The following is a 23,577-nucleotide window of genomic DNA, read 5'->3' as shown; positions in this document are numbered from 1 at the left end:
TTAACCTAGGAGGATTAAATCACAGTGATTTCTAAGTCTACATGATAAACAAGGTTAAGTTGACTCTTGTTTTATCAAAAACTGAGAATTGTGAAGGTTTGTCTTCTATATTAGTGCTTTGCAAACTGGGTCTGGACCAGTTTTAAAATCCATGTAATGAGTCTGGCTAGCATTAAAATAAATGAAATAGTACTAGGGAAAAAATATCATATATCACATAATATAAGGTTAAACATTTAGTGAAACTTCAGCTTAAGTCTGTGTGTATATGTATATATGTGTGCATGTATACATACATAAATATTACTTGATTAAAATATGAAAATATTTCTTAATGTGTGATACATTTTTTAAAAAGTTAGCCACAGCTCTGTACCTGTCTGCTCATGTGGTAATATGGGCATCTGAATTTTTCACATTTTTGTGGTTTTGCGGGGAAGGAGGTAGATGAAAGAGTTAGGGAGCAGCTGGTAGCTGGTCTTTGGATCTTTAGTGATTAAGTGAAGTTGAGATGGGATTTTATTGATTCAGTGTTTTTGGGTAGTTAAGGCTAAATTTGTTTTGTGAAGCTTTTGAAAGCTCTTAGAACCAGAGGGAGTTATGTATGTTGTATATTTAGAGTTAAATTTACTGGACTTGTCCAAAGTCCAGCAAATGTAGTATCAAATGATATAAAATGTTAAACTGTCTGATAGAACGCCTTTTGATCTAAGACTGAAAGGTCTGTTTTAAATAATATCAGCTCTTCTGGCGCTGCTTAGAATGGTCATTTGATTTCATACTTAAATTTGTAATCTGTTTATACCTAAAATGTAGGACCAATAAAAAATAAGGGGCTTTTGGATTTTGGTGGGGAAGTGGTCAGTAGGTTTTTATTTTTATGTTTTTATTCTTTAGTATGAAATAAGAGTTCGGGAAAGGTCATATGTACAAACACGGAGTATTGTTTCAATTTAAGAAATTAAATCATAGACCTTGAGTTAATGGCTTCTTTTTTTCTTTGATTTCTTTCCAAGGTTTGGGCCCCATGGGATCCCTGTGACAGTGTTTCCCAAAAGGGAATATAAGGAGAAACCTGAAGCCATGCAGCTCCAAAGTAATACATTCCAAGAAGGGACAGAAGTCAAGCGTGAAGTGAATGGTGCTGTTCCCGATGACCCTTCTCCCATCTCGCCTCCCGAGCCAGGCTTGGCTGAAAGCCTGTGGACTTCCAAACCACCGCCTCTCTTCCATGAAGGAGCACCTTACCCTCCCCCTTTGTTTATCAGGGACACCTATAACCAGTCAATACCTCAGCCACCGCCTCGGAAAATTAAGCGACCCAAACGAAAAATGTACAGGGAAGAACCTACTTCAATAATGAATGCTATTAAACTGCGACCCAGGCAAGTCCTGTGTGACAAGTGTAAAACCAGTGTTGTTGCAGAGAAAAAGGAAATTAGAAAAGGTAGTAGTGCAAGTGACTCTTCTAAATACGAAGATAAAAAACGGAGAAACGAAAGTGTAACTACTGTGAACAAAAAACTGAAAACTGACCATAAAGTGGATGGGAAAAACCAAAATGAAAGCCAGAAAAGAAATGCTGTGGTGAAGGTTTCCAATATTGCTCACAGCAGAGGCAGAGTAGTCAAAGTTTCTGCTCAGGCAAATACATCAAAAGCTCAGTTAAGTACTAAAAAAGTGCTCCAGAGTAAGAACATGGATCATGCAAAAGCTCGGGAAGTGTTGAAAATTGCCAAAGAAAAGGCACAAAAGAAGCAAAGTGAAACCTCTACATCCAAAAATGCACATTCAAAAGTCCATTTCACACGTCGCTATCAGAGTCCTAGCTCAGGTTCCCTTCCACCCCGGGTTCGTTTAAAACCACAAAGGTACAGGAATGAAGAAAATGACTCTTCTTTGAAGACGGGACTTGAGAAAATGCGGAGTGGCAAGATGGCACCCAAGCCCCAGTCTCGCTGCACCTCTACCCGCTCAGCAGGTGAGGCCCCTTCAGAAAATCAGAGTCCCTCAAAAGGCCCTGAAGAGGCCAGCAGTGAGGTTCAGGACACAAATGAAGTGCTTGTGCCTGGTGAGCAGGATGAACCACAGACACTGGGCAAAAAGGGCAGCAAAAGCAATCTCTCTGTTTACATGACCCTAAATCAAAAGAAATCTGACTCTTCCAGTGCTTCCGTGTGTAGCATTGATAGCACAGATGATTTGAAATCCTCCAACTCTGAGTGTAGTTCTTCTGAAAGCTTTGATTTTCCTCCAGGCAGTATGCATGCACCTTCCACCTCCTCCACTTCCTCCTCTTCAAAGGAAGAGAAAAAGCTCAGTAATTCCTTGAAAATGAAAGTCTTTTCCAAAAACGTCTCTAAATGCGTCACACCAGATGGCAGGACCATATGTGTAGGGGACATTGTTTGGGCCAAGATCTATGGCTTCCCTTGGTGGCCAGCCCGTATTCTTACTATAACTGTGAGCCGGAAAGATAACGGCCTTTTAGTCCGACAGGAGGCCCGTATTTCCTGGTTTGGGTCTCCAACAACCTCTTTTCTTGCTCTTTCGCAACTCTCCCCCTTTTTAGAAAACTTCCAGTCACGCTTTAATAAGAAGAGAAAGGGCCTGTATCGCAAGGCTATCACAGAGGCGGCTAAGGCTGCCAAGCAGCTGACCCCTGAAGTGCGGGCTCTGTTGACACAGTTTGAAACGTGAACATGGACAGTAAGGTAGGCAAGAACCATTGGAAGGCGCCACAGATTTTCTAGTCTAGTCAGGAGTAACTTCTACAAAATAGCTTGGCCTGATCGGAGAGAGGAATTGTACTCAGTTGGCTGCTTTTTTTTATACTTCCCTTAATAGCCATTTTTAATAGACTGAGAAGCTTAAAGAACAAGCAGTCAAATTTTGTCTTAAGGAAGTGAGATTTTAGCAGTATTTTTCAGTTTTGAAGTCAAACCATCCCAAGGCATAGGAGCCATAGCCTCAACTGAAAATGAATTTTTGCAGGGACTGTTAATGGCCATTTGTACCTAGTACTGTGTATGTGTGTGTATTTATATATATGCACATGTACATATATGTGTGTATATGCATACATACATATATATAACATAGAGCCTGTCACTGTGTGACACAGGTTGCATATTTGGGATTGCAGTAAGGGCTGATGAGCTGGGTTGGGGGCTGGGGGTGGGGAATAGTGTGGCTATTTAATGACTACTTGTTTTTTAATTAATGAATACTTAGCCTTTCTATGTGCACAATGGCGCCAGAGTTTGATACCTAGGTGTTTGACAAACTGAGATGCTTGCTATTCAGTTGCTGACTGTGGAAATAGCCCAGTCTTTGGGGTTAAGACTTTTAAGGCTGACAAGGTTTGAATCATCACTCTTGTTTAATGGGGATTTAACAAAAACTTTCAAATTTCTGGTTTGGGAGTTTAGGTAGGTTTGTCTTTGGATATGTAAATAATTGATTGCTAAATTTGGTCAGATTTCTCCTGACTGGCTGTTCCTAAATTCTTAGGATACGTCCTGGTAAATTACACTTTGTGAATTGTCATATGTGTAATTGTTGCATTTTGGATGTACCTAATTTGATAATTTTAAAAAAATATTTCATTTAAGGTATCTGTTTGCAGGTCAGAAAATGAGAAAATGTAATTGTGTAATGCTTTGAAATGTAAAAAAAAAAAAAAAAGCTGTAAATAAAATCGACTAAATCCAAATTATTTGTGTGTGTTTCTCAAAAAGCTTTGAAAAATTTCAAGATGGTAGAAAGTTACTCTTTGTAATAGTTTTATAGAGGAGATGAAAAAAAAACCTTTATTTTCCTATTTGTCCTATCAGAGAATATATTACCTGACCATAGATAAAATTCAAGTAAGTGATTAATCCATATATTCTGAAAATGAGGTTTTACAGTGTAGAGGTCTGATATGCTTCTAAATTTGAGACGATCCTCCCGCCAATTTCTCATAAATGTGTGGGTTTAATTTTCGTCATGTTTAGCCTTGATACTTAATCACATGGCTCTTGTTTTATATTTGGGTAGTTAAAACCAGTCTCTTGCCTGGTCTGCCTCAGGTATCCTTGCTTTTGGGGCTAGTAACTTCTATCACTGTTTTTCTACATGGTCCATCTGTCCCTCAGATTTGACTTATTTTCCATTTTTAGCTTTTTATTGTTAGTGAAAAATATATCTGATTGCCCGTGGAGGCAAGTTTATCCCAAGATTTTTCAAGTTGTTTTCATATTTTTTTGTGTTTTACCTTTTGAATTTTGATAGAATATCAGTTTGACACTTTGGAAACTTGAAAATTTTAAAGAGAGCAACTTTCTGTTGTAATTCTAAGTAATCCAATTTGAAATGTCTTAGTTAACTATGGAATTAAATGAACAGATTAATGGAGATTAAATCCCATAATCTGTCCACTTAAAGTTAACAGGCTTTGATGATTTATGTACTGATTTCTGCAAAAGCAAGTAGAATTTCTTCTGGGGAACTCAGTCAATGCTTTTTGATTATAACTAAACACACAATTGAAAAAAACAATGTCTTTCACTTGAGTAGAACATATTCTTTCCTGCAAACAGAAACAACTATACTATTTTTAAAATTCTTTTGATTATAACAGGTTGAAAGATGTTCATGGTGTGACTGAGGGGTTTTAAGGAAGTATCTTAAAAGATTGAGTATTTTTTCAGATTAATGAACTTGTTCAGATATTTCTGAGTTTGAATCTAAGGTTTAGAAAGATTTAAGCAAGGCGGAGCAAAAAGTCACTTAAAATAATGTAACTCCAAGGCTTCATGTAACGATCCAGGTGAGTTTTATCTTAACATAGTGGGTTTGACAGTGGATATCGCTAATAAGTGCTTTGGCAAATGTGCTCTGGTGGCATAAACCAAATTTCATTTGTTTTGGAAGCCCTGGTTGGGGTGGGGTTGGGCATGGGGATCAAGTCATGATTTTTGAATACAAAAATAACATTCAATTTTATATAGTCCATATCACTAAGGGAAAGTTTGAAGCATAATCATAAATGTGCATGATCTCTAATTAAATGAGCCAAATGATCCCTCCATTTTAAACTGTCTGGCATATTTCATCTGATGTTTCAGTAAGGAAAAATTTCAAAGAATTTCTTAATCTTAAAATACACATATTCTAAACACTAATCCAATAGCCACATATTAGTGTTTTATTAAAATGGAAATTAAAAAAATTTTGAGTATAGTTGACACATGATACTAATTTCAGATATACTACATAGTGATCGAACTTCTCTACATAATGCCAAATAGAAATTTCTTAAGCAGCTAAATTTATCCAGTATTTATTGCAGATGGAGGAGATAGAGTTGAATTGGCTAGTTGTAGCTATTTTCCTTTAAAGTGGTGAAAGGAGGCATTTATTCTTTGGCGATAACCAAATATGTTTTTATCCTTTTGTAGAGAGAAAACTAGGGTTAGGCCAAATATCCAGTGATCTAAAAGGAAAAAAAAAAAAAAAAGATTAGCAAGGGGAGAAACCAAGTGAAAATAAGAGCTGTAACAGCCAAAGTGGTCTTTATTTCTAGAATTGCTCAGAAATTTAAAGCATCAGTATTTTTCTCTTAGTTTCCCAGAATCTTTTGAACAGAATGCTGACTGTTCATTTGAAAGGGATATCTTTGACTCATTTTAGATGTGGAACTAGACATAAAAGAGGTCAGTGAGGTGGAGAGTGTAAAATTCATAGTCTGGAGCCCATTTGCATGACTTGATATATCCAATGTGGTTTTGATGGGAAATTCTATAAACAGTAATTTGAAATTAGTACTAAGTAGAATAGACAAGAATATAGATATGAAGACAGACTTCAGGCAGTATGAAAGTGCACTAAAATCAAATGTGTATCTTAGTGCCTCTGAGTGTTTAATACAAAATACTGACTTGCACCTTTGTTTTGAGCAGGTTGTATTTTTTATTGGTTATGTTGAAGGAAAGATACACATTTGCATCCCTTCACCTACATACAGGATTCCTTTACCTAGAATTGAATTAGGTATTGGAAATACAGGCATACCTGAGATCTCGTGGGTTTGGTTCCAGACCACCACAGTAAAGGGAGTCCTGAATGTTTTGGTTTCCCAGTGCATCTAAAAGTTATATTGCAGTCTCTGTGCAGTAGCACTGGGTCTAAAAAATGACATATATACCTTATTTAAAAAAAAAAAAAAACTTTACTGCTAAAAAATCCTAACTATCTGAGCTTTCAGTGGGTGGTAATCTTTTCCTGGTATGGAGAGTCTTGTCTTGATGTTGATGGTTGCTGATGGATCCGGGTAGTTTTTGCTGAGGTTTGGGGTGGCTGTGCAGTTTCTTAAAATAAGATGGTGGTGAAGTTTGCTGGCATCGATTGACTCTGCCTTTCATGAACAGTTTGTTTCTTTGGCATGCAGTGTTGTTAGATGGCATTTACCCACAGAGGAACTTCTTTCAAAACTGGTGTCAGTCCTCTCAAACTCTGCCGTTGCTTTTTATCAACTAAGGTGATATAACTTTCTAAATCTAAATTGTTTCAACAATCTTCACAGCATCTTCATCAGGAGTAGATTCCATCTCAAGAAATACTTTTTTGCTCATCCGTAAGAAGCCGCTCCTCCTCTATTAAAAGTTTTCTCATGAGAGTGCAACAATTCAGTCCCATCTCCGGGCTCCACTTCCCATTCTAGTTCTCTCGCTGTTTCTACCACATCTGCAGTTACTTTCACCACTGAAGCTTTGAACCTTCAATTTGTTTTAAAAAAGGGGGGGGGGGCCAATATCTGCGAAGCATAGTAAAGTGAAGCGCAGTAAAACAAGGTATGCCTGTACCTTAAATCTATAATTTGGATCTAAAATTAGGTTTTTTCCTTGTAAATTGTGAATTTTTCTGTGTTATCAGTTTATTTTTGTTTAGTACTCCTAGCAGAGAAGGGACTGACAGTCTAGAAAAGTTGATCAGATATTTTGATTCAGGATATTGTTTTGATTTGGGCCCAATGAAGGCCTCCAATAGGGAATTTGCCAGAGAGATTGAAGACCTTATTTCTAAGTTGGGGCATATTTAGTGTTTGCCTTGAAACTGTATTAGCACAGTGGCTGTTAAGACCATCTCTCATTGAAATGCCTGATATAGGCAGTTCAGAAAAGAAGAGGCTGGTGCCATGCCAATGGCCAGGAGAAAAAACAGTGAAGCTGAATCAGTTACTGTTACTTGGTTCTGAGTTAATAGGCTCTTCATATTCTGTATCTACAGTTTGCATATACTCACAGTATGCCTTCACTGCACAGACTATGTAGAATTAAAACTGAAAGCTTTAGGGGTGCCTGGGTGGCTCAGTTGGTTTAAGCGTCTGCCTTCAGCTCAGGTCAGGATTCCGGGTCCTGGGATCAGGCCCCATGTCGGGCTCCCTGCTCAGTGGGGAGGCTGCTGATCTTCTCTTCCCCTGCCTGCCTGTGCTCTCTCCCTGTCAAATAAATAAAAATCGTAAAAAAAAAAAAAAAAAAAAAAAAAAAAAAGCTTTAGCAGTTAATATGCTCTTGTGCTGTTTTGAATAAAGGAATAGAAAGTTTAAAGTCCTAGTGGTATAGATACTTTCTGTATTTTCAGTTTGCTAGGATGGTGTGGTGGCTCTACAATCTCTACAATGGATAGTTGACACTAAGATCAGAGAGACAGCTCAACTCTTTGTTTAATCTTTGCTCAAGAGACTTAATATTTATAGACTCAAGGATTTTTTTTTTTTCCTTTCCTTGTGACTTTAGGTGGAAATTTCTTCCTGTCATATTAATAGAACACTAATTTTTTTTGTATTTTAAAAAGTGTTAAGAGCACCTGATATACAATTTAACTATTTCAACCTTTTTTTACAAAGTGTACTGTTCTGTGTCATTAAGTACATTGACATGTTATGCACCTGTCATCATCCTTCTGTCTGTAATTTGGCTTTTGATAGAAATCTTTTAAATTTGGGCTGATGGGGTGCCTGGGTGGCTCAGTGGTTAAGCCTCTGCCTTTGGCTCAGGTCATGATCCCAGGGTCCTGGGATTGAGCCCAGCATCGGGCTCTCTGCTCAGCGGGGAGCCTGCTTCCCTTCCTCTCTCTCTCTGCCTGAGTTTCTGCCTACTTGTGATCTCTGTCAAATAAATAAATAAAATATTTTTAAAAAATTAAAAAAATAAATTTGGACTGATATTGTTCTAGAAGGTATTTGGAAGTGAAGTCACAGGAGTGTTTTTCTTGGTGAAGCACTGTGATTGGAACATGCACCTGGGCTGCCTGGCTTCCAGGATCCCTTTATAATCAGCTTGCAGTCCTATGCAATGCTAATGGCACCCCATTTTCTTTCTTTCTTTCTTTTCTTTTTTTTTTTTTTTTTTTTTTTAAGATTTTTTATTTACTTCGCAGAGAGGGCAGAAGTAGGCAGAGTGACAGGCAGAGGGAGAGGGAGAAGCAGAGTCCCTGCTGAGCAGGGAGCTCAATGTGGGCCTTGATCCCAAGACCCTGAAATCATGACCTCCTGAGTTGAGGGCAGACACTTAACAGACTGAGCCACCCAGGTGCCCCATGGCACCCCATTTTTAAGAACTGTAACTGCTTCAACTGCCTCTTGGTAAAATTTTTAGGTGAGTTAGTGTGATTATATTTGCCAATTAAAGTCTCTTATGAGTGGATTTTAAGTTAAAACCATCCCCTCCCAGTAACAAAAACAATTGTTTTGGGCAGCTTTATGAACACGGAAACCACTTAAATTACTTTAGTAATGGAATGAATTAGCTTCCAGAACTTACTACACTTGTGTATTTTTTTTTTTTTTGCCGTATTTTCAAATTTGTGTATTGTTTCTCACTTTTTTCACTTTTAATGTCAGTATAGTTAATAGAAAACAAATATTCCTTGATATAAAATTCTAAGATTATCTTTAGATGACACTCTGGTAGGAAATGCTAAATTGGTTTTTTTAAAAAAGATTTTATTTATTTGAGAGATTACACAGAGAGAGAAGCTGACTCAGAGCTTGAGCCCAGGACCTGAAACCATGACCTGAACCAAAGGCCAACGCCTGACTGACTGAGGCACCCAGGCATCCCTAAATTTTCTTTTCTTTTTTTATTTTAAAACTTAGAGCACGAGTGTGAAGGGCAGAGGGAGAGAAAAGAGAATCTCAAGCAGACTCCATGCTGAGCACAGAGCCCAACTTGGGGCTTGATCTCATGAGCCTGAGATTACAACCTGAGCTGAAACCAAGTCAGAAGCTTGACTGACTGTGCCACCCAGGCACATACCTTAAGTTATTTTTATATCATGTCTTTAAGTCCATCTTGGGATGGATCATGTTAAATTTTAATGCATCTAATCTCTGGGGAAAAAAAGTAATTGCTTAACCTGAATTTTCTTGTAGATATATTCTAGCACAAATAAAGTTTGGTTGTGGGAGGTGTATAGGAAAAGAAACATAGACTCAAAAATTATAAGGACTTATCAGAATGCTGAGTTTCTGAGTCAGATTCTCATTTTTCCACTGAATAAGTTAGATGGCTTATAATACCTTGTTGTCTAACTTATGGGTCTTCTCCTTTTGGACACTTTTATTTGTGCAGCAGTTTCTTAAAACTTAGATGTTGAAAAAGATAAGTTAAAAAATACCTGGTCTTAACTTGGTTTATTTATTTATTTTTTAAAAAGATTTATGTGTTTATTTGTCAGAGCACAAGCAGGGGGAGTGGCAGGCAGAGGGAGGAACAGGCTTCCCCTTGAGCAGGGAGACCAATGTGGGACTCCATCCCAGGAACCTGAGATCATGACCTGAGCTGAAGGCAGAAGTTTAGCTGACTGAGCTACCCAGGCGCCCCTTAAAACTTGGTTTAAATGTGAATTAAAATGTTCTTCAAATTCCTGATAGTTCTGTAAGGCCTCATTAAAAATGAAAACACAGCCATATTTTAAATATGGAATCTTCCCTATATCATAAAAATGTAACAGCTTCTTACTATTGACTTAGAAATCTAAGTCTTAATCAGAAATTATAATTTAAAGCTCAATTTTTTCTACCCTAGGGCCTTTATCTAGAAGGAAAACCACATATGCCACAGCTAAAGCTGTTACTATCACACTTTTCCCCTTTTCATTTAAACTACAAACTTAAAATGTGTGTCAAATTTTAGCAAAGCATTTTAAAAAGAAATGTGTAAGATAACTTTAACTGCAGTGTCCCTCATTAGTTCTCTCCAGCAAAGGTTCACTTAAAAGTTACTTTCTGAAAAAGAGGGTGCCTGGATGGCTCAGTCAGTTGTGTCTGCCTTGGCTCAGGTCATAATCTCAGGGTCCTGGAATTGAGCCCTGCCTCAGGCAGCCTGCTCAGCAGGGAACCTGCTTCTCGGCCACCATCTACTGCCCCCCCCCACCTCCCCCGTTTGTACTCACATATATTTAAAGATTTTATTTATTTATTTGACAGAGATCACAAGTAGGCAGAGAGTCAGGCAGAGAGAGAGGAGGAAGCAGGCTTCCCTGCTGAGCAGAGAGCCTGATGCGGGACTCGATACCAAGACCCCGAGATCAAGACCTGAGCGGAAGGCAGAGGCTTAACCCTCTGAGCCATCCAGGCACCCCTGTCAAATACATTCTTGTTGTTGTTGTTTTTTTAAAGATTTATTTATTTATTTATTTGACAGAGATCACAAGTAGGCAGAGAGACAGGCAGAGAGAGGGGGGAAAGCAGGCTCCCCGCTGAGCAGAGAGCCCGACTCGGGACTAGATCCCAGGACCCTGGGATCATGACCTGAGCTGAGGGCTCATTGAGCCACCCAGGCACTCCAATTCTTTAAAAAAAAAAAAAAAAAAAAAAAAAAAGCTACTGAAAGAGCCTAGAAGGGATATAATTTTTCCCTAGTAAAACAAAGTTTTTTGCTTGCCTGGGGAGAATGTTTTTGGAGGAATGTCAAGGTTCTCTTGTTGAGTGTAAAATACAGAAATGGATACTTAGGAGTATATAACTTGCCAGTGACCAGCAAGTACTCCAAACTAGGCTTTTATTGAACAAAGAATCTTTTTTTTTTTTTAAGATTTTGTTTTTAAGCAATCTACACCCAATGTGGGGCTCAAAACACACAGCCCTGAGATCAAGAGTCGCATGCTCCATTAACTGAGCCAGCCAGGCGCCTTGAGCAAAGAATCATTCTTTCTCACTTTTTAGGTACATGGTTGAAAGTACAGGACAGGGTCTTGAGCCAGATTTCTTCCTAGATTCAAGGGAAGATTTGGATCTGTGTCTTACAAGCTAGCTGTGTGATCTTGGGTTACTTCAATGTCATCCTCTGTGATATGGGGAAAATAATAGTAGCTTGTAAGGTAATTGTGAGAACTTAAATATTTAAAGCAGTATATGCCTAGCATAAGACCTAGAGAAATAACTTGCTACTGTTGCCACAACCACCACTTTCTGTGTGTGGCATAGGAATTTCATCCTGGTAGCTTTTATCTTTGTGCAGCATATACTCCTTATGAATGAAAAGCGTTATAATGTATTCTTATCTGAGATTACAATAATTGTAGTAAGATTGTTCATAAATATCTAGAAGAATGCATTAACTTTCTCTGGCATTTGTGGAGGTCATGGGGATTATAGTGAAGGGAGAACTATATTCACCTCCTATTTCAGCTCTTGCCTCATTTGTTTATGTATTGCATAAACTCCAATCTATTCCTCTAGTTTCTATTCTTCCTTATGCCAAGCACAGGGCCTGACAAAGGAGAAATGATGTCTGCCTGTGAATGAATGAGGAAGAGTAACTGGTTTAGACCGTTAAATACTAATGATGAGTTGCCATCCCAGAATTCTGCCTGGCTCATCCCACATCCTTTCAGAGGCAGGAGATGTATCTGCACTGGTGGTGCTCAGTGGAGTGGAGGTCCTCTTAGGAGAGCTTTACAAAGGGATCAGAAGCACACAGCTATGCCTGTCAGTCTTTAAGTTGCATAAATTAGCTGATTGGTACAAATGCTGTATTCCCTTGGGATCCTGGTGTTTTTAGTGTTGTTTTGCCAAGTGGCAAAAAAAATGGATATTAAGTTGAACATTCCTTTTTATTGTTTATTGCTACTGGTATGATTGAGTAGATTGTTTTCACATGTTAGAAGGGAAATACACATTCTAAGGCCTTGATCTTTGTGCATTGTGGCCATATTTTCTATAAGGTAGTCCTCTTTACCCATTGCTCATTTTTAGATGCTGTTGATTACAAGCATATTATTGCCACCCCCAGTTTAGTTTTTATCAAGGAATCCAGCAGGGAGGGGCTTCTTGGTAGGCTGGGAAGAACTATTGAAACCTTATTAGAGTAAGTGGTTAGAAAAATAGCATGAGGGCTAGAAAACCAGAATGAGAACAAGTTGCATGATACTACATTGTATTGAGGGAAAACTTAAAAGAGTGTTTGGCAAGATAACAGGTACATGTCGGTAATCTTATAATCTGAACTCTTTAGTTTTTAATGCTGAACTTTGCTCTAAGAGCACGACTTTCTTCCTTTTTTAAAAGATCTATTTGTTTTAAAAGATTTTATTCACTTAAGAGCGAGAGAGAGAGCAAGCAAGCACAAGTTGGGCAGAGGGAGAAGCAGACTCCCTGCTCAGCAGGGAGCCTGATGTGGAACTTGATTCCAGGACTTTGGGATCATTGCCTGAGCTGAAGGCAGCTGCTTAACCGATTGAGCCACCCAGGCCCCCCCGTCCCCCCAAAGAGATTTAGAATGATCATTGAAACCTAGCAAGTTTTACTTATGGAGGGAGAGGTTCGAAGTTAAATTGTTTCATGCACTCAGATTACTTTTTTTCCTTCTGTGATTGCTGCTGGGTTACAGTTAATAGTCTATTTAAATATGTAAGATATACTTACGTGGTATATTTAAGTTTTCCCATGAACAAAAGGGTGAATAACCTCATTAAATCTGATTTAAGAAAATTGTTCGGAGTTAAAATTCAGAAGTAATTATTTTTATAGATCACGTGTATGAGATTTCTTTCTCAACGTCAGAAAAGCCTTTTAAAAAAGTTACAATTATATGTTACTGTTTTTGATGTACCTTAGTATTCTAAAAATAATTATTTCATTATAAGGACTACAAATCCTCTAAATCAGTGATCCCAGAGTTGACTACCCTGATGTGAATTGTTTTTACTTAAAATAAGGGAGTAAGGCGACAAACAAATTTGTTAAAATTAAGGCTTAAAACAGCAATCCTTCATTTGAATTATTCTTTGTATCTGAAGTCTCTGTTCTGAAAGCCCAAGTGAGAAAGCTTATCTTGTCAAGCTTATTGCAAGCAGGTACTGTCTCACACAGGAAGGTCAGGCCCTGAGTATTTGCAAAGCAGACAAGGATTCAGATATTTTCTGGTCATTCTGCAAGAATAGGGTCTTTGAGCTTATTGATGAAGTGATTGACATGGACAAGGATGACAACTTCAGCCGTCGCCATGTATTGAGAAGATCAGGACCACTTCAACCCTAGCTCAGTGGTTGGCTAGAAGGAATTTTTTAGCTGGAACATCATGTGGGAGTTAGCATCTTAGTGTGGACCCCCCAAGGTGTTTTGCTGATGAACTGACTTGTGCCAGAGAGTGCCCTCTCCTGGCCAGTGCTGGTGTGTGCACACACCTAAAGTCTGTTCTCTTTAGTAACCCAAGCTTCACTTCCTGTGAAGTCAGCAAGTTATCTGGAATACCTTCAGCATGAAATTTCAATTGCATTTTGGTCTTATTTTTAAAAATTTTTTTTGTAAATGGATTTAAAAGAACTCAAATGACTGCTCTACTTTTGTTAACTTGGTTTTTTCTACCATAGGTCTCAACAAATGGCAGCTATTACATCAGACAGTGACGAGTCCTGCTGCTCCCTTACAGTGTCTGACAGACCACTGTGGATTCAGACTGGGAGCATTGAAGTTAACAGTGAGACGGGCAGGTCTGTCTGTGTTAAGCCCTGCCACAAAGTGAAGAGGGCATCATGTCATCAATCATTCTGAAGTAGATAAGGCTAGACCTGAAAGAATTCATTAGTTCTTTTTCTGTAGTTTTCATTGACCTTGGTAGCTGGGTGTACCTCATGTAGGTGACAGTTTTAATGAGTGAAAATAACTTTCAATTGTGCTAAAAAGAAAAAATAGTAGAGCCAGCCTCCTGTGAGCTTCTGTGAAATGACAGTTTTTCCTAGGGTGCTAAAAATTTGGTATCAGATTGTAGAACTATGTCAAATAGCAACTGAGTCTCCATGAAGTCAAATAGTGGATTTCTTTATCTTTTCACTATCTCCGTCTTTCTTTGTCACTTTTATATCCACTTCTTAGTCATTCTTAATGTGTGTATATATAAGAATATATATATATCCATATATGAATATATATATATATATATATATATATATATATATTAGTGAATTAACCTTAAAACCATTGTCATTTACATAAGAAAAGTCAAAACTCAGAGGGGCTGTAATCTTTTTCTTTAATAAAGTGCATTTACCAAGACCTCTTTGGATAGTGCCTTAAAGTTTATTTTGGGCTCTTATACTGATGGAAAGGTTTAAGGATTTCTGCTGTGCTGCTTTTGAACTTATGATCTCTTTTTGCTTCCTTGAATTAAGGCTATTTAACCCTGTGGTGTTTGCAGCTAGCGAAGAGCCACGATTGGGCCTTGACACTACACAGGAGCTGTAATTTGCAAGCTGGGTCAGAACGGCACAGTTGGGATCAGAGATTGAGACTGGGAGATTCTGGACTCTGAACTGTACTCTAGAGATGGTAGCTACCCTTATGATTTCTTGAGAGAATGGTGTTTTAGTTCTCTGTACCTCTTGCAGGAATAGAAAGACCTCCTTCAACTCTGGGCTTTTTTGTCCACTTGAATAGGCCTCACTAAGGTTGAAGCCAAATACTGTGTCATAAATAGAAAGAAATGGAATTATGTATGGGATTGGTTGGTTGGTTGTTAACCTTTTTTTTTTTTTTTCCTTTCAGTTTACTTCCAAAGTTCTGTGTGGGTCTAAAGAGTATTTTAGTAACAGTTTTAAAAAGTAAACGTTTCTTAGTTTAATATCAAATTTAAAGGTGTTAAGCATTCTGTTTCTTCAGAAGCAAAGATTATTCACCTTCTTTTCTGATGTGTGGGGTATTTACAGCTAGCTATTGCCTGAGAAAAACATGGCAGAATGCCCTGTTACTGTGTTTTATAGGCCTTGATCCAGTAAGTCAGGAAGGCAACCCAGGAAGCTAATAGAAGATCAAGAGTTCTAGCAAAGAATGGCAAAGACTTTTGAAATCTTTGGAAGTTAAATATTGGGAAGGATGGGGGTGGTTTTTCTTTTTCTGCATTCTGTGTTTATTTTGTCAGTTATTACTCCACTGAACATGCCACAGATCTTTGGTTTAAAAATACACTTGACCAAAAAAAAATCATCATACTCTCTACGATCACTTCTTTTGGAATTTAAACTCTTATTGGCACTTAGTTTACTGGAACCGAGAGGCATTAACCAAGGATGATAGAGGATTGCAGTGGGGTTCTTACCACTTGGTATTAAAGGGAAGTCGATAACGCTGGGCAGAAATTCCGGTCATGCTGTCTGGCAGTAATTTTTCTAAGCCTTGTCCTCTATAAATGTTTTGCTCAGTCTCGCTTCATGTTGGAGGTATGGTAAAGAGAGCCTCTGTTCCTGATCTGGTGTGCTGGTGTAATAAGGGACAACATTGGTCAGTCTAGTGTACAGAAGTTATCTTCGAGTAGCAACATGGTGCTCTGGATGCCTTCTGGTGTGTCTACCTTGGGGAAGGCACCCTCCACCCCCACGTTTGCTCTTTGTACATATGCAGATGGTACGGTCAGCAGCTGATCCGTGCCTGGCTTGGTTTCGTATGTGAATCGGCTTCAGCCTGTGGGCAGCCTGTGCTTGGAAGGCCACTGGCGCTTCAAAGCGGCCATTGGCAGTGGCGCGGACTTCCAGAGGTGAATGTGGGTGCCAGGGCGGAAGGGGGTGGGCAGCATGGAGACCCTCACTAGGCAAATCTTCATCAACAAGGATTTTTAAAAACCTCAAGTGCAGCTTGACTCTGTGAAGGTGACAACAGTTTTATGGTGGAATTTGGCCAGTTGTACTTTGGAAATAAGATGAATGCTTCTGCTGGTCTAGAGTGGAAGTAAACTGTCTTTTCAAATGTTGGTTAAGTTTAGCTGATTTTAAGAAACAAGTGTGACCCCATAAATAGGGCTGGATTTAAAGAACGAGGACATCATTTTTCTCTTATTTACTTGTGCTTAACTACATTTTCTTCCTTTTCTTTACTGTATTTCAGCACAAAGACATTAGCAGGATGCTGGTTTCATGGACCGGTCCCATAATGACACCACACCAGAGCATCAGGACTGAATGACATTGGAGACTCAGATTTTTAAAGCTGCACTAAGAAGTTAATGTTAAGGCAGTGGTTAAAACCAACAGTCTATAAAGGGGCACTTGCAAATTTTGCTATATGAAACTGAAGAAAAGGTATTAGGGGAATATTTTATAAAACAGAAACTGTTGCAATAAGTTATGCATGAGAGGAGGAGAAAAGTGATACGAAACACGCAGAGAACTCACTTGAATCTTACGTATCAAGAATCACTGACCGTAGCTTTTTCTGAATGTGAAGTTCTTTTCAGTACAGTTTGGACAGGCCTAAAAGGCATGGGATGAAGACAGAGATGCTGAATTATTTTTTAAACTAAAATTTTGTGCTTTCTCCAAGGTTTTGTTAATCCATTTAGATATGAGCAAAGGTATTTCTAAGATGGCTCTCCTGTGGACACAGCAAGTGTCATAGCTGCCAGGCGAGGCCAAGGTCTCCTTCAGGGTACCAGTGGAAACAACAGGAAAGATTTCCTAACATCCTACTAAAAGGATGGTGAAGTGCCCTGCCCCACCCTGCAGAGAATTTGGATCTTTTCTTTCTTCAATAAAACAGGGCTGTATTATCTTGAATATACGTTTGCTTGTTAGAACATATTAAGATGTATTTATTTGCCACCAGTATTTAACATTTTGTGCACATTTTCATAACTGCATTCTTACCTTTTAAATTCTGACTCAAAGTGGATAGGCTAGTGTTGACCTTAGAGTGAAAATATGAACTCTAAGAGCTAGTTCTTAATTCTACTGTGGTGGAAAGGCTTTTTTCCTGAATTTTGATCTGGACCTCTCTCATGGAGAGCCCTTCCTTCCAACTGCAAGATACCCTCCCAGGTGTCAGGTGGGACTTGACCCTGGGAACAAGCAGTAGGAATAGATCCATAAAGAGCTTTCATGCATGGAACATGAATTCTTATTACTGGAGACCATAATGTTTTTCTTGTCTTTGGAAAATACATATTATGAAAAACCTTAATTTTTCTTTTTAATGAATGGAAAAACTTTCATGAGGAAAACAGATGGACCTATTAGTACTACATTTTTAAGGCATTTTATATTTGATGGTGCCGTACTTTTAATAAAACTGAAGTTTTTTAGTGGCAATACGGATTTATTTTTTAAACCAGAAAGATAGACCATATTGACTACTTAATACAAAAAAAGGGGGGGGAAATGCCAAAAAATAAAATACAAAATTCATTTGAAGCAACATAACAGATAACTGAGCATTTGGCTCAAATTATCTGTTAATTTTCCATAATCTTACTGTATAGGTTTGACCCACACTCAGGATTAAGAAAAGGTTCTGAGTGAGAGCTGGAGAACATCTCATACACCTGACTAGGACTTGTTTTTACAACTCAAAAAGAAAAGGAAGACAGTCTTCTAGTGAGCTTAATACAAATTCTAATTACATGGCAAGTAATTTAAAGTTTGGAGGACATTCTAAAGTCTTTTGGGAAATCTTCATGAAGTCATTATACACATTTGATCAAATCTGAAAACGTCAGCTCAGGAACTGGAGCAGCAGGGAGCTCTAAAGATTACATGTAGCTCTGTGGCCCCTCTTCACGGCCCTAGGGCTTAGGGTGGAGTCCATCTTGTTCTTTCTGAGATCGAACACCAGCAGTACCTTTCAGGCTCACTTCAAGAATCATGTAACTCCACACCACGGTGACTGTACAATAATGAAGCTTTAGGATTCTTTGCGCAGTGATGGAAATGACCGAGAATAAAAATACAAAGGCAAAACCTGATCTCTCCCAATTCTTATAAGTTATCTAAATATTTTTTTTCATGACAAAATTCTCAAAGGTGTTTTGTTATAAACCATGTTTTCGTTTTTTAATAAATGAAATTTGGTGGTATTTAAGATCTAGACATACCATGTTGCTGTTTCACTTTTTCATTGCTTTAGTTGCTTAATATTTAAGCTTTGCTCCATGCTACCTTTGTCTGTATTTCAAATCTTCACAAGCCTATTTCATTTTGTAGACTTGAATGACAAAAGTTGTTTCTCATCTAAAGTATGCTAAGACTTAAATGTTAAAGAATGTTGTGTAACATTTATCCAATAAAGTCTTGATTTTTTAAAATTTAGTTATTTAAAAACTTTTGTTTACTTTTTAGGAGTTAGGTTCTAGAGCTCATTATTTTTTAACTATTAAGTTTCAGTCACTAGTTCTTTAGGGAGTGGCTGTAAGTACCATTGCTTCCTTTGGAGAACAGCCTGTTTTTCTTTAATCCTTGGAAGATTTTTAGGGGACCCTCCACGATCAAGGAGTAGAGGAATGGTGAAGAGTTTTATTAGGATCTTGTGCACAACATGACTGTTTTCTGATGGAAACAAATATGCTACCCTTCAGAGCTGGATGTAATTGAGCAAATATCTACTGGTATGTTTGTTTCAATTTTTAAGATGTCCTTCCCTTACAGATAAATGGTTGCTTCTTTAAAAGCCCAGCATGTCCAATGTGTTTGAACAGAAACACTACTATCAGGAAAAAACGAGCCTCTTAAAACCTACCAGACAGCTGAGATTTTTTTTAGACTGACCCCAAAACTTAACGTTAGTGTGCTTCCCCCGCACTGCACCCCCATTTGAGTAAAGCAGGCCTTTCGAAGGCTGCCTCTTACTCCAGAGTATACATGGAGTCTTTATTCTCGCAAACATTATCCTATTTCAGTTTATCTAAAATGAGTATAAAAAAGGAGGCCATTGGAATCTGGCTCTGTTAGTATCCTTTTCCCCCTCAGGCTTCCTAGTAATGAAAATGGAACTAGAGAGAACCAAGGTAGATGATGTGCACATTATCCAGAAGGTCTCCACAGGACACCCACCCTGCCCCAATACACTCCTGATCGTGTTGCATGCGTGTGTCCCATGATGACAGACACACCTAACAGGAGAGGGAATGAGGGATGAGACCCATGGCTACAACTTGGGATCTTTCTGGGGCTATCTTCATGTAAGAAAATCTAAGTTTGGATTCCTGCCCTTAAATCATGTATGGAATGTGTACCAGTACCTTTCTGGATTGTAGAAAAAAGTAAGCTGTTTTCCTTTTATACCCGATAACTCATTTCTCCTCTTTCAAGTAATGACTGATTCTTCCCTCAGTGCTTTGAATAGAGCACACTGTGTTACCTTTAAGCACACCTTTCTCTAGTGATGAACATCACAATGAGATTTCATGGTCTAACAACTCCTTTGCTGATATCAATAAGGTAATGATCCTGGAATGAAAGAATGTACTTCAGGAATACTGTGCCAGAGAAAGAAAGAGCTGGCCAAACGTCGTGGCTAGGTCACTGTACTTAAGAATACTTCTAGGATTAGCCCTGATTTCCTTGTGAGGCACATCTGTCCAGGCAACCTAACACAAAGGAAGCCAAGTTGAGCTGCTGATATTAAGAGCAGGATGTTTCTATACAAATGACCTGCTTCTACAGACGTGGATTCTAACCCAAGTTCTACCAGTTACCTTCCTGACACCATCACACAGCCACACTGGCCCAAGACAGGGAAGATGGAATTTTTGTACCATAAATGAAATGGTCTAATCTTAATATTTGAATTTTGTCTATAAGCTCAGTGCCCAATTGCTGTGGCTCCTGAGTGGACAGCTCAGACCTGTGATCCAAAGAAGGTGAACTCTCAGCAGTGTGAAGTACCCTGAGTAAAGGAGTACCTGCTGTGTCACTGTTCCAGAAAAGCACAGCCAGGGGCTCCAGTAAGACAAAGCAGCCTTGCAGAAGACAGGGAGGGAGGGGATCCTTCACAGGTTTAAATGGAGCTCCTTTAACACCTGTGGAGAACAAGGCAGGCTGGAAACACTTTTGTAGCAGGAGCTGAAGCTCTAACTCCTGGTTTCTGATGCCAACTCTGCCAATGGCAAGGTCTAATCCGTGTCACACAGCCCCAGGAAACTACCTGACCTTTCCTCCCACTGACTGTTATGAAGTACAGTTGCAAACGGCGCGTTCTAATTTGGGGTAGTCAAACTATCCCTATAAAACAATGTGGACTTGAGACCAAATACCAGAGACCGTGCACTAAAGCCTACGTTCTTTAAAAATATAACCCGTTCTCCCCACTTCACTCCATTCCCTGTCTTCCCATTCCTGGCTTCCTTGAGGATTTCTGTCTTTAGTCTGTTTGAAGACTTGACTGTGTGTGGATTTCAGACTTGCCACGCTTGGGGAGTTGGAGGGCCCTGGGATGCTCAGGCGGTAGGAGGTGGCCGTCTAGTGAGTCTAGGTGGAGTGCTTGAGGCCGAATTCCCACCTGGGTGCTCTGTATTAGCAAGCTAGAGCTCTAGGAGCTGGGACTGAATCATGGCCCTAAATCGTTAGCTATAGGCTTCCTTGGCAGCGGGAGAGCAGGCCATGCCACGCTTTAGCTGAGAGGGAAATGTGAGCTTCCAAAGTTTCCCCTTGAGTGAGAGGGAAAAGAAGGTAGAGTCATATTTCTAGTTCTGGCTGGTAGAACTTAACTCCTACGTGATGGAGCTGATTCCTAGTTTGCAGGCCTCAGAAGGTTAGAAAATTAGAAGATGGCAATATTCTTATTACAGAGTATTCCAAACATTTGTAAAGGCAGACTGGTAGAACCAATGAACCTCATGTATGCACCCCTAGCTTCACCATGACCAGCCTGCAGCCAGGAAGACTGAAATGTTTAGTGCTCTGAAATATGAGGCCATCCTCAGAGTTTCCATAAACTCATGTTATTGGTTTCTCTGCTCGTCTCCTGAAGGGTTTGAAGCAACTGTTCTGAGGCTCTGGGGGTGATTTTAGCCCCCCCTCTCGGGCTGGCTGGTGGCAAGTAATCCATTTCTCATTATCAGGAGCGTCAATGGGCTTGGTCTAGTGTGGATTCAGGGCAGCTCTTCACAGATAGAAGGAAGCAACAGGAAATTACCCCCTCCCTTTTTGGTACAGTTCCCTGAAGGCACAGATTTCTTTGCTGTGCATATACTTCCTCCTTTAAAGGAAAGGAAGGTGACAGAAGGACTAGGCTTGTTACTACCATGGCACGGAGGAGGCAGACACAAAAGGAGCAGACCCATCTCACCAAAATTGCTCCAGGATTTTACTAGGGTTTAGGGGTATGTATCAAGCACAGAGTAGTACACACTGACAGATATAAGAAATAAGGGAGGGATGAGGTGAAAGGCAGGATCACAGAAGTGATTCCAGCAATAGCAGCATAGAACAAAGATAAAACCAGGCTGACAGTGACCCCTGGCTGCAGGCCTATAGGATGCACCCAAAACACTGAGCTCCCACAGCTCAGTGCTGCCTTTCTGGCCAACAGAAAGCTTAAGGAAGAAGATACCAGAGTAAGAGGGACAGAGGCTTAAGTCACTGATTTTTCTGTCCTAGGGGGTTTCTCAGATTGGCATTCTGGTCTTAAGACGGTTTACTGGACCCTTCCCTTTAAAGATCTTTCTTAAGGAGATTAAAGCAGCCATTCACTTGCACAGCTGTTCCCTTCGTCCTTGGTCTCCTATCAATGCCTTCCTCTTTGACATTCCAACTTTGGCTAAACTGGAGTCATAAAAGAAGGATTTGCTGGTCTGGTTAGCTCTTAGGATGAGACAGACAACCCTTGCAAGTCAATCTTCCGATCAGGTTTGCATTTAACACCTGCTGCCAGTTTCCCATCCCACGGCAGTCTATTCAGACTGTAAAATACCTCCAGAATGTCCTTGTCTGGTCTTCCTAAATCAGTCTGAATTCCAGAATGACAGCTTTGTGAAACGTAATTCAGCCATAGTCTTAGAGGCCAGCTCAGGGACCCACAGAGCACCAGAAATAATCACCAGGCAAAAGCAGTTCCTTCCAAAAGCAGTTCCTTCCAAATCCTTCTAAAAGCAGTTCCCTACTTTCAAGGACACAAAATGTTGCAGGAAATAGGACTTTTGTCATAGACTAAACAAACATTCATGCCTTTGACTATACCTGAGTAACTCTGAAGGTCCAGTGTGTGAGGTCTTGTCATTTTACTGAAGCTCAAATGTAGGCCCAATGCCATGATGTTCAGGTCATTAGCTAGTACGCTCGGCCACTCCCCAGCCTCCACATGTTGGCATGGTGTAATAGTCTCTACCCTACAAGCACAACAACTTGTAATCAAGACATGGCATTCTGCGGGTGGGACAAGGAACAAAAGGATACAGGGGAAGAACCCAGGGGTAGTGCTTGTGATGGAAGGCAAACCTTGTATGGTAAGTAGTCTTCTGGGAAAAAGAAGAGGATCTTAAGAACAGAATTTAACCATAATTCAGATCCGTGATGTGAGGAAAAGGAACTAATCCACAGTGTCCTCCCCATAGAAAAAGCAGCAGATGAGTAGGACTTTGTTGCAGAAATAGTCCCAGTTCCCAGGTGAACCTTCTGCAGTAGGACTTTGTTGCAGAAATAGTCCCAGTTCCCAGGTGAACCTTCTGCAGGAGGCTCCAGTGAATGGAAGTCAGAGAGGGGTACTTAAGACACAGGTGGAGATACAGAGAAAACACAAGATTCAGTGGAAATGTGATCTGGGAAAAGGTGCAGAGGCTGAAAGGAGAGGACAAGCTGGGGATTCCTGGAAGTCCTGGACATATACAAATCCTTGCAGATATCTAAGATGTAAAAATGAAAATTTAAAGACAAGGAGACGTAGGCTTAAGAGCCAGGTTGAGTGCTTGATACCTGAGGGAATTCTACATGGTGGCACATGATGGGCTCGATTGGTTTAAAGTGATTTTCTTTGCAAAGTGTCTTTTTAAGTTTCATGTTTACAAAGTACTGGATTCACTATTAAGAAATCCTAGCAGAGCCCTCTAAATTAGCCAGGACTTCACACCTACCCAAACAAAAACACTACTGTAGACACAACTGGGACCCTAAACTGCAGGGTGTTGTGGCCATTCTGGGCAATACACAGGGAAGCCTAGATCAATCTCCTGGTCTTGACTAGGTGAAGCCCAGCTTGCACTGCCTCCCACCACATTCTTTGGAAGGTGAAAAAATAGCACATAAACCTTCTAAGCTGACATTTGAATCACTTGCTGGGTCTTGAAATTTTGAGGAAGATGCCTAGTTTCTACTTACCTTGAGATAACAGATAAT

At 39.5% G+C, this 23,577-nt stretch overlaps 1 protein-coding gene and 1 long non-coding RNA gene across 12 annotated transcripts in view; one reads left to right on the top strand and one right to left on the bottom strand.

Moving 5' to 3' along the window:
• Window positions 1-23,577, top strand: part of PWWP2A (PWWP domain containing 2A) — a 51,283-nt gene that overhangs the window by 19,810 nt on the left and 7,896 nt on the right. For 3 of the 11 annotated variants that reach the window (XM_059174190.1, XM_059174194.1, XM_059174197.1), the window contains one exon: window positions 1,017-3,715. In XM_059174190.1, the coding sequence (XP_059030173.1) occupies window positions 1,017-2,700 (1,684 nt within the window). In that variant the 3' untranslated portion in view covers window positions 2,701-3,715. Of the gene's footprint in view, window positions 1-1,016; window positions 3,716-13,860; window positions 13,981-14,658; window positions 14,816-16,363; window positions 18,559-23,577 lie in introns of those variants that run through there. The other 8 variants (XR_009353826.1, XR_009353825.1, XM_059174193.1 and 5 more) reach the window with 7 other exon arrangements.
• Window positions 5,169-10,421, bottom strand: LOC131831855 (uncharacterized). Its single transcript, XR_009353827.1, has 2 exons — window positions 6,058-10,421; window positions 5,169-5,479 (listed from the first exon to the last, which is right to left on the bottom strand). It is a non-coding gene; the product is annotated as an uncharacterized LOC131831855 (long non-coding RNA).

This window comes from Mustela lutreola, chromosome 5 (genome assembly GCF_030435805.1).
Source record: "Mustela lutreola isolate mMusLut2 chromosome 5, mMusLut2.pri, whole genome shotgun sequence".
Taxonomy (NCBI): Eukaryota; Metazoa; Chordata; class Mammalia; order Carnivora; family Mustelidae; genus Mustela; species Mustela lutreola.
Note: the sequence above shows the minus strand (reverse complement) of the source record. Positions and strands in the feature narration are given on the sequence as shown.